Source organism: Formica exsecta, unplaced genomic scaffold, assembly GCF_003651465.1.
Source record: "Formica exsecta isolate Colony F162 unplaced genomic scaffold, ASM365146v1 scaffold371, whole genome shotgun sequence".
NCBI classification, from domain to species: Eukaryota; Metazoa; Arthropoda; class Insecta; order Hymenoptera; family Formicidae; genus Formica; species Formica exsecta.
In genome coordinates, this window is record NW_021850953.1 from 59,952 (window position 1) to 72,144 (window position 12,193).

The window sequence follows — 12,193 nt, forward strand, 5'->3', positions numbered from 1 at the left end:
GGTAAGATTATCGAAAACTAAATATTTTACGAGATATTTTAATTTTTATATCAAAATATGTCAGATTAAAATATAAAATAACTCAAAAAGTACTTAATGAAAAAATATTTTATTATAGTGTTTTAAAAAGCTCTCGAAATAAGATACAAGAATATATAATAAAAAGTAGGCAGTTCCATTTAAAAAATTGAAGGTGACTTTCACGTGACCTTCAAGCAACTATTCATGGTCAAATTAATGACATCACCTTATGTCCCCCTCAAAACCATACAACTTTTGTCTGAAACATTTTTTTCTAAAATGCATTGTTTAGGAGATATTTGACCGTTTTCAGACTTTTCTAACACCCTGTATATATATACAGGGTGTTCCAGGAGGAAAGGTCAATATTCTGGGAGATGATAGTATCGGTCATTTTAAGCAAGAATGTTCATATGAATATATGTCCTATTCACCACGGTTTCCGAGATAGAGCGACTTGAATGTACGTCTCGTGTATTCACTTTTCTTCTGTACACTTCAACCTTCATCCAACCCCATTGAAGGTTGAAGTGTATAGAAGAAAAGTGAATACACGAGACGAACTGCTCGCTCAAATAATGGATGCTAGTGCCCGCATAAAGGAACGTCACGATGTACTCAGACGAGCAACATGCCATGTTCACACAAAAGTTGAAAAATGCATTAATGTTAACGGTGGAATTATTTATTATAAAAAAAAATGTATCACTTGAACAATAAATATTAGAAATAGTACGTAATATTTCTTTCTTGTCAGTAATTTTGCAACTGTACAACTGTACAGCTCTATCTCGGAAACCGTGGGTAATAGGACATATATTCATATGAACATTTTTACTTAAAATGACCGATACGATCACCTCCCAGAATATTGACCTTTCCTCCTGGAACACCCTGTATAGATCAAATTTAATGATTTTATTATTTCTGAATTTATGTAAGTATTACAGGAACATATTCTTTGTGTTTGCACAGGTTTACATTTTTTTTATTATATAATTTTTTTGCTTAAGACTGTCAGTTTGTTAACAAGTCAACTTTGTTAACAAAATTGCATTTTTTTAAAGATTGTTTTTTCGAAACAGTAGTTAGTGATCGTTTATGGTCAGACACAATAATTCTGTAATGTCTAATATTTTCAAAGTGCCTAGTGTCGAATTTTAATTATACTTAACAATTAGCTTATTCATATTTTGTGTTGAATTATGATCAAATGTTACGATTAGAGTCAACTTTGTTCAAGTTTGAGATGCATCGATACGAATGTTTTTACAACTTCTTTTCGTGATTTCACGAGAAAAAAACACAAGACCAATTCTGCTACATATATTTTTTATTATGTGATAAAAAAGTTTATCGCATATAATTCTTACTTCGCATTTAAATTTTCGATTGACGAGTTTTAAAAAGAAGTTTCAAAATAGATCAGTAAAGTTGAAAATATATAAACAAAGAAAAACATTTTTCGGTATGAAGTCGATTTTTTTTTAACTTTAGAGACACATGCTTGCGCATTTTAATTGACAATGAGTTTGATATACGGCTACAACTCTCCGAAACGCATCGCAGATCTTGAGAGTGATATCCGGCATGTGGTTCCGCGAATTTCGCGAAACGCAACGTACACGCGCCGATCGTAAATTTCGCAGTTCCTGTTTCCCTAATCAGTGGAGTCTCTCGCTCACGTTGGTATATATTACGATGAAGGAGAGGAAGCTAATGCGGATTAAGCGGCAGAGTCTCTCCGGTCCTCATACATGACGATCATAAATTTCACGCCAACAGTTTCCCTAATCAAAGGGACAAAATATAGATCACGACAGGAACAGGTAGCATAAGAGAGAACGAAATTACAGATACGTATACTCGATGCCTTCTTATCGGTGCAAGGCGAAGCGGCAGACTTAGAAGAACTTTCATTCGCCGGCGATTCTTCGTGCACGCGCTCACAAAGTCGTACGTCATGTCGAGCCGTTTAATGGCCTTTTAATACTACCTTACGAGCGGCGCGCTTCCCCACCCGCGCAACTCTTTCACTGCTGGCCGCTGCCTTTGAATAAAACGGAGATCAACGGAGACGATCCTCCCCTCTCGTTCAGATGCCATTGCGTCTCTCCATTGGATTTACTGTCCCTCTCGGATATATATATATATATATATACACATATTTCGCGAATCGGTCTTAGAAATGACATAACAATACTCACCCATTATACATAATAATATGCTGATAATAAATAACTCTATCAACAAAACGAAACTGATCATATTGGCCAGTTTCCTGGTCAGCATTATCAGGTAACAGTGTCTTTGAATTAGTGCATTGAAACGATCGCAGATTCGCGGACTTGTAACATTAAAATCGATGAAATGAGCTCTCAGAATTTTTACTTGACCACAAATATGCAACACGATATTGAGAAACAACGCGTCGTTACCTTTATATAAACAAAATTCATTAAGAACAATATATTGGGACTCCTTATTCTAATTAAAAAATACGTATCCGGATACAGCAATTAATCTTCTTTTTTAGTAAGAAGATACCTCGCGTTAATAAAAGAAATAAAAATTTTTTTCTACAAATGTAATAATATGATTCTAAGTATTTTTCTATAATATTTGATTGATATTAGCTAAGGTAAAAATTACACAGAATTGTCAAACAACAAATAGATATTATTACCGATATGAGCATTCGTCGACAGTATCATCGCAACAACTTGGATGAGGCACAAAATTTTATACATGCTTGCTGGAGCATTAAGGTATTTCATAGTGCATGCTGATGGTATTGCATACTCCAATATTGCGTCATCGTTCGTTACGTTCATCTGGTTTCTTTTATCATATCTGAGAAGAGGTATCAGTCCGTACATTATACAACTAAAGTAGGAGAAGCATAGCATGGGGCAAGAGACGATCCTTCCTATAAGGGCATGTTTTCGCATAATCGCACGCTCTTCTACGTTTTCAATTGTCAAATAATCCTTTATGGCGGAGCTGTAATTAACAGTTAAGCTGTTTGCATAAATGCGGAACCATATCATTTTTAGCACGCCAAGTGTTCCGCAACAGATCAACATGATGCTGTCCACATTCTGCTCCGCGTCGGTACAACCCATGCATAGTTCAATGGAAGGCAAGATCACCATTACACCCTGTTGATATGTTTCTTCGTATATATCGTTTTGTATTCAGAAAAAAACGTGTTTCGACTTTAAGTAAACAGATTTTATAAATATTTTTGTATTTAAATGTTAATAAATTTCTTTCTCTCTCTAACATCCGTAATGTATAGAAAGTATCTTAGTTTTTTACATATAGTGTATAAAAAATGCTGCATTTAGTTTCAAACTATGTTATAAATGCTAAGTATGGATGTTGTTCCGAATGGGACACTTCAAGTTAACGGCAGCCCTCATGCGTACTTAAAATAGATACCAAAATAATGTAGTATACAAAATTTCAGCCGCGGCAAATAATTTTTTCAAAAGTTTTTAACCTAAATGTGAAACCTTAACAAAACACAATTACAGCAAAGAAAATCTATTTTTTCAGTTTGTTTATCCAGAAATCTTTTTGTAAGTGCTTGCCAACGCAAAGTATGTGCGTGGACGCAGTGTGAGTTCAGCCCTCCCCCCCTCCCTACAGGGGGATTCCACTTCCGAAAGATATAACCTAATCCAAACCTATTTCTGATTTAAAATTAAAATTTGATTTGGGTTACGTTATATAACCCAAAGTTTATCGTCCTTTCGTATTGTACAAAACAGAAATTTTAATGCTTCATAACTTTTAAACGGATCGTGACCGCCATTTTTTTCAAGATCAGAGTCATTCAGGACGATGACTTTGACAACATATCAAGGTCAAGATCATACATGAAGTCATTCTCTTTCTGTATAATTACCCATCGCTTCACATTCAAAGCACCCGGCGATATGACCTGAACCTCCCTTTGCGCTGAAAGTTGCAAACCCATGTAGAATCATATAATTATAGACCTCGCTTTGCATCCCAAGCAGCCGCTGATATGACATGAATCTCGCTTTGCGCTCGAAGTTGCAAAACCATGTAGAATCATATATAGATCTCGCTTTGCATCCAAAGCACCCGGTGAAATTGAAAAAATAGTTTCTCTTTCCTATAATTAGGTTTAGTTGAGGTTTTACTTTTAGGTAAAAACTTTTGAAAAAATGATTTGCCGCGGCTGAAATTTTGAATACTACATTATTTTGGTATCTACTTTAAGTACGCAAAAGGGCTGCCGTCAACTCGAAATGTCCCATTCGGGACAACAGCCCAAAGTATTAGATGATATATTATAAGTTTGAATGTACAGGGTATTTCACATAAAGCGTTACAAAGTGTTTTATCCGGAACTTGACGTTATACAAAAAAATATTTCAAATAAAATTTATAAAGTTTTGAGAAAGAAAAAAGTTGATAATCTTGAATTTTAATAGCTATAATTTTAGTAACTGATTGTTGTAAATTTTTTCTTAAAAACAACTATATCTGTTTTTTACATCAATTGATTCCTCTTATTATTTTGTGTATAAAAGTAATATTGAGGCAAAATAATCGAGAAATGTAATATTTGACGAGATATTTCATAGTTCATGTAAAATTATATCAAATTAAAGTATAAAATATCTCGTATAAAATATTTTATAAAGTATAAAATATTTTACGAGATATTTTATAGTTTATGTAAAATTATATCAAATTAAAGTATAAAATATCTCGTAAATTATTCACTTTTTAGCCATTCTGCTCTTATAACTTTTATGCCGAATATTGCGAGAAATCGAATAGTATAAAAAAATAATTGTTTTTAAGAAAAAGTATGTAATTATTTACAATATTTACAGTATTATTTTAAACAATTATTTGTTTTTTTTTAAACACTAATTGATTTGTCTCATTATTCGGTACATAAAAGTATTACGGTAAGATTATTGAAAACTAAATATTTTACAAGATATTTTTGGACGCAGTGTGAGTTCAGCCCTCCCCCCCTCCCTACAGGGGGATTCCACTTCCGAAAGATATAACCTAATCCAAACCTATTTCTGATTTAAAATTAAAATTTGATTTGGGTTACGTTATATAACCCAAAGTTTATCGTCCTTTCGTATTGTACAAAACAGAAATTTTAATGCTTCATAACTTTTAAACGGATCGTGACCGCCATTTTTTTCAAGATCAGAGTCATTCAGGACGATGACTTTGACAACATATCAAGGTCAAGATCATACATGAAGTCATTCTCTTTCTGTATAATTACCCATCGCTTCACATTCAAAGCACCCGGCGATATGACCTGAACCTCCCTTTGCGCTGAAAGTTGCAAACCCATGTAGAATCATATAATTATAGACCTCGCTTTGCATCCCAAGCAGCCGCTGATATGACATGAATCTCGCTTTGCGCTCGAAGTTGCAAAACCATGTAGAATCATATATAGATCTCGCTTTGCATCCAAAGCACCCGGTGAAATTGAAAAAATAGTTTCTCTTTCCTATAATTAGGTTTAGTTGAGGTTTTACTTTTAGGTAAAAACTTTTGAAAAAATGATTTGCCGCGGCTGAAATTTTGAATACTACATTATTTTGGTATCTACTTTAAGTACGCAAAAGGGCTGCCGTCAACTCGAAATGTCCCATTCGGGACAACAGCCCAAAGTATTAGATGATATATTATAAGTTTGAATGTACAGGGTATTTCACATAAAGCGTTACAAAGTGTTTTATCCGGAACTTGACGTTATACAAAAAAATATTTCAAATAAAATTTATAAAGTTTTGAGAAAGAAAAAAGTTGATAATCTTGAATTTTAATAGCTATAATTTTAGTAACTGATTGTTGTAAATTTTTTCTTAAAAACAACTATATCTGTTTTTTACATCAATTGATTCCTCTTATTATTTTGTGTATAAAAGTAATATTGAGGCAAAATAATCGAGAAATGTAATATTTGACGAGATATTTCATAGTTCATGTAAAATTATATCAAATTAAAGTATAAAATATCTCGTATAAAATATTTTATAAAGTATAAAATATTTTACGAGATATTTTATAGTTTATGTAAAATTATATCAAATTAAAGTATAAAATATCTCATAAACTGTTAATTTTTTTGCCATCCTACTGTTATAACTATTTACGCCAAATATTGTGAGGAATCGATTTCTATAAAGAACATTAGGGTAGTCTTATTTAAAAAACCAGGTTGAGTTTTACATGATCTTGAAAAATAATTCTACTTAAAATTCAATATCATCAATTTTTTTTTCTTAAAATCTCATAAATTTTGTCTAAAATATTTTTTTGTACGATATCAAGTTTCGAAGAAAATACCTTGTAATACTTTATGCAGAAGACTTTAAACATTCAGTTTATGTTATACTTGGAATAATAGTAACGGGAAGATAAATGTTATTAAAATAACATGTAGTGAAAACTGTTTAAAAATAGCAAATTTAAATTAGCAATATTTAAAACAAGTTTAAATAGCGATATAATATAAAACAAAAATGCAACGAAGTTAAATATCTAACAATAAATAAATATATGACGTTTTATAACACATTATTTATCTAATCTTTTTTCACGCAATTATTATTGTGTAATTATTATTATTATAATGTTAGCCATAAATAATAATAAATTTTTAAAACAAACAGTATAGCATATATACTACCCATAATAATTATGCTATCCATAAATGATTCGTAAAAAAACTACACATATATCATAAAACATAAGAAGAGTCTTTCTTAGACATTTTCCGACATACGATTGTGCCACTCAAGATCTGTTATTACGCTGGGAAAAAAATTCACCATATAAATCGTTAAAAATAATAAATTATTATCACAACACTGAGATTTTGTTTATAACAGTTTTGCTTTGCAACGTAATAGAAATATTTGTTAACATCGTCCTCGAACAATCGTGCATCAATGATTACCGGATCCTAACTCAAAAGATGCGTACCGCACCGCAAGTGCCCAGGGCACTGCGTAATAATGAATAGAAGTTGTAATGTTGCAGCGGCCAAACGCCGATGGGCCACGCAATCAATTTGAATGGGGTCATCGCATACGCGATATCGTTTTTCCATCTTTCACCTGCCATCGGGTCTAGATAATGACTGTAACTGATGTCGATGATCCGTTCACTACATTGACACGATAGTAGGTAAATATTCCGACTCATTTTTTATTCAACTCGAGAAACGTATACTTGCTTATCAACCCGCCTCCGTGCTCTTAACGTGCGCATTATCACAAAGTGCAGACAATATTGCAATAAAACTTTACGCTGAATTGTCATTGAGAATTCGCATGGTTATTTTTTTCGAAATTGTCGATATGAAATAACTACCATTTTATTATACGCGAACTATAAGAGAGAACGTTCACCTACATGTTTCATTCACTATGTTATGCTTCGAATATATATAACGTTTTATTTCGACTTGGCAGTTTTGACGCTATGCCACAATTGTATAATATATATATTATAAATTTATCTGTTTCAATATAATATATAATAAGTAAGTAAAATACATCTTTCTTGTACTTCGTAAATCATCCAGAGAAACAAAAAAAATAGAAATTAGATGTCAAATATATATTTCTGAATCTCAAATATATATTTCTAACAATTATTGAGCCAACATGATTTGCAGCACCGAAAAATAAGAAATTGATGCTTTTAAAACATTTTTGAAACTATTGAAATCTATATAATAGAATTTACCCGCTCTTATGCGAATAGGCACATTGGCACAAGCTATTATAAAACGTAAGTCTTGCACGATGTTCGTAGGTAAATTGTACCAATCGCTCAAGTAAACTGCTTGAGAGATCGCTTGCGTTTTTGACGACAAAGTTTCACCCATATAACTGTACAAAAAAGTTGTATCATTAATACATTGAACGACATTATACTCGTTCCGACAACAGCAAAATCATGCACTGCCAAACGACACGATAAGCTGCAATCCTGAAAAATGCTTGACATTTATTCTTTGTAATAATTGAATGGATTTTATAATATTAGAGTGATTGATTGCAGCGATAAAATAGGCACAATATTTGCGATAAAGAAGAAATATACAATTTGTTTAAAATATTGTATCTATAAACATATAAGCAAAGCGTGAAGAACTAGTTGAGCTATTAAGATAGTATCGAGTGTATCCACGATGCCTTCGGCTAAATCCAGAAGCAAACAATGTCTCTCGACCAATGCGATTATTTTGATTCTGTTCCAATAAGAGTTCTTATTTCCTTCGTGAAATTGCAATAATTCCAGGCTGAGTATATCCATTTGACCGCAGAGATGCATACAAACACCAAAGAGAAAAACATCGCTGCCAACGTTCCTCATGGATGTGAACATCAGCTGAACAGTCTGGAAAATATACATGCTGTAACAAACGATCGATACGTTGGAGGGACAGGTCATTTCATGCGGCAATTGCATTTGTTTCTCGGATCTTGTAATATTCTGTAAAGAAGGCGACGTCGCAAACGATAAAAGCGGTCTGGCTGCCAACGAGACAACGACAATATACGCGGAACCCATCTAAAAGAAGAAGACGAATCTGCCCAGGTTAGTATAGCGAAGCATTACTTGTCGATGATCCTGCCTCGCAATGCATGTCCAATTGTTTGCTGCGTTACATAGATTCTTCAGCAGATCATCGCGATGCAGTCGTATCAATGTTATCTTTGCAATGTTCAAAATGCTGCATGACGCCAGTACGAACTGGTCGACGATAATACTCAGTATGCCCCATCCTTGTTGTAACCGATACTTATGTAGATCACCATAATACTCTGCCGATGTAAGTATATGAGATTTATTTATTATAATTTTACTGCAGATAAGAATTTAGATGCAACATTTACAAAATATTGATTGTCAATTTTAAAATCAAGATATAAAATTTTTAACGAACACGAATTGATCGATCATAATACATGAAGATATTTTACTCATTTTTTATGTGTGTTATCTGGTTTTCTTTTTATGTAAATTTAATTTAAGTAAAAATTTGTAGTTATGTAAATTATTAATATAACTAATAAAGGCTCTTATGCATATATCATACGAAGAAAATAAAAGGCAATCAAGAGCCAGCGCAGTAATTTGTGCGTATATGTTTTATTACAATCAAATTACATTGATATTTTGACTATGTGATAGACAAAATTACAAAAAGCGTACGTTTCGGTCCTTTTTTGGACCATCCTCAGCGCAATTACAAAGTATATGGAATATATTATATCAAAAATGTGACAATAATAATACGCGGAACAAGAATGAGTCACCCATGTTGTCATGACAAGTCAAAATATCAATGTAATTTGATTGTAATAAAACATATACGCACAAATTACTGCGCTGGCTCTTGATTGCCTTTTATTTTCTTCGTATGATATATGCATAAGAGCCTTTACTTAGTATTTTAGGACAAAATTTTATAAATTTAAGTATTTTTAATGAGAAATGTCTTAAAAGTGGATAATGTGAAGGGAACATTATTGAAAATATCGACTATCGGCATCTAATTTGATGGTTTAAAAATTGGATTGTTTTTATGCATATGTAAGCAAACAAACTGAATTTAAAATACTGAAAATCCCAACCCAAAGCCCCAACCTAAACCCATAGTTAAACTGAGCAAAGTTTCAAATTCTTTGGCAATATTCGTTAATTTATAAAAATTTAAGTCGCCTACATCTCAATACAAAATTTCTGGAGAGAAATCGTAATCTCGTCAATTCAAACATAAATTTAAAAAAACTCAAATAAACTTGAAATTATTTGTTTTATTATATAATCAGTCTTATATAATATTATCCACTGACAACAGCGATATTTTTTTAAGGATACCTATGTTCTCGGACAATCGTTGTTTGAGCTGCTTGAAAAAGCTGAATAAGAATGATCTGCATCGTTCGCGGATTTTTTGCTCTTCGTAAACGCTAATCTTTCCGTTTTTTCTGAGCTGCTCAACTTTTTTCTCGAACGAATGTCCCAAGTACGGTTTAGGATCGAGATAATCTTCGATGGAACTTAGCAGAGGATCTACTTTACATGATGGCAATACGAGTTTTTTCGAAATTCCTTGCACGAGGATGTTGAGATCATTTAAAAGCTTTACGTGATCGTTTTTCTCGCTTTGAAATGCTTTGTTCACGACTTGTATCTCAGACAAAATCGGCTTCAGAAATAACAAGTACAACATGTTTGTTTCATCACAATACATGTTGTATAGAATTTTCATTGCATGTGACACGGCGAGTTGTAACGAGTGGCAGAGACACTTGATCAAAATTAGCGACGAAATTTCTGTTTTCAATTTTGCATAAACGCCGTTATTTATCTCGACCATAACCGAAGCATTGTCAGTTCCAATGGCCAACAAATTTTGTAAATCTAATTTCATTTCATCAAGAGTTTTCTTTAGAGCGTTGACGATACCCTCAGCATTACATGTTTCCAGTTTGGTCAATGCTAAAAAACTTGCGATCGTTTTTCCCTGTTTATCACTGTAATATATTGTAACGACACCTAATAATTTGTTTACGGACACGTCGTTCGACTCATCTAATAATAAACTGTATTTTCCATTCCCAATATCGCTGAGCAACTCGTTGTTGAAGTGAGGAGCAAGTACATCATTAGTGGTTTCTGGTGGGAAAGAACGCAGAGGAGTTTAGTGGTTTTTAGTGGGATCCACGAAGCGCTCTAGTGGGATAGCGATGATCCGAGTTGGCAACACTGAGTATGCTAAAAAGTCGTCGATTTTTATCCCGGGTCGTAAAATGGTTTCTTAGATCAGCCTCCGATCTTCGTATCAATGTACCTAAATGCTCACAAAGATTTACATAGACTTTCTAAAATACATTTGGATAAGTGCCAATTATTTTATATATTTACATAAAAAAAAACATATCTTTTGATCACTGTATAATATACACCCACAAATATAATGTTTTAATAGACTTTTTACGATTTTTACACATTTTTCACACATTTTAAGAGCAAATGAATGTTACCACGTATTTTGTACGTCCAAAAAACTATAAGAAACCATGCGATTTTTTAACATATTCCTTTAAAATTTGTTTAAAAAATTTAATAAATTATATAAAAATTTAAATTAAGTAAATTATGTAAAAATTGTAAAAAAATTTATGTTTATAAAAAAAATTAATAATACCAATATGTGTTACCACGGAGCGTTATCGATTTGTGCGCAAAAATGTGTTTGTATGTTTGTCTGTGAAGACGCTAAATTCGAAAAAAAACTTTCTTTTGTTATTGCTCTGGCTGGATTAAAAGAAATATATGTAACATTTTACTCTACATCTATTATTCCTGAATCAAATAGTTTTCTTTACAAAAGATATAAAAGTAAGGCTCTTACACGATTAAAATCAAGTAAAATCCAAGTAAAATGACAAAAGAGCTATGCGCAGTTTTTTGGGCGCAAGGATATATAATTTAAACCAAAAAATAAATTAAAAAATTAGAGAATTTCTTTAATTACATGATTCGCGAAAGGCGGACGTTTCGGCCCTTTTTTTGGCCATCATCAGCGCAAATAGTACTAAAATCAAAAATATAAACGGTATACAAAAAGAGTCTTAAACAATTAAAGCGCAAAGTTACATGATAACCAACGGTAGAAGGCGTTGATTAAGACTTTTCTGTATACCGTTTATATTGTTGAATTTAGTATTATTTGCGCTGATGATGGCCAAAAAAAGGGCCGAAACGTCCGCCTTTCGCGAATCATGTAATTAAAGAAATTCTCTAATTTTTTAATTTATTTTTTGGTTTAAATTATATATCTTTGCGCCCAAAAAACTGCGCGTGGCTCTTTTGCCATTTTACTTGGATTTTACTTAGTTTTCTTTACGATTAGGAAATTTTGTAATTTACGAAAAGATAATTTTGGATACTTTTATATATTCAATTGTCAAATTGTTAAAATTACCTGTATGATTAAGATAAGCAGGAAACGAAATTTTTCAAAATTTTTGTCACGATCCAACGGCCATGAGCCAAGTTACCACATTACCCGTCTATACAAAGAAAATCCATGAGCCATTTCTTTGTTCCATATTTTACACGA

At 32.4% G+C, this 12,193-nt stretch overlaps 1 protein-coding gene and 1 pseudogene across 1 annotated transcript in view; both read right to left on the bottom strand.

Moving 5' to 3' along the window:
• Window positions 1-7,549, bottom strand: part of LOC115239333 — an 11,644-nt gene extending 4,095 nt beyond the window's left edge. The window contains exons 1-3 of the mRNA XM_029813806.1: window positions 7,030-7,549; window positions 2,708-3,182; window positions 2,229-2,459 (exon numbers count right to left, since the gene is read on the bottom strand). Of these exons, the coding sequence (XP_029669666.1) occupies window positions 2,229-2,459; window positions 2,708-3,182; window positions 7,030-7,251 (928 nt within the window). The 5' untranslated portion in view covers window positions 7,252-7,549. The remainder of the gene's footprint in view (window positions 1-2,228; window positions 2,460-2,707; window positions 3,183-7,029) is intronic.
• Window positions 7,550-7,702: 153 nt separating this feature from the next.
• On the bottom strand, window positions 7,703-12,190 carry LOC115239335 (annotated as a pseudogene).
• Window positions 12,191-12,193: the final 3 nt, after the last annotated feature.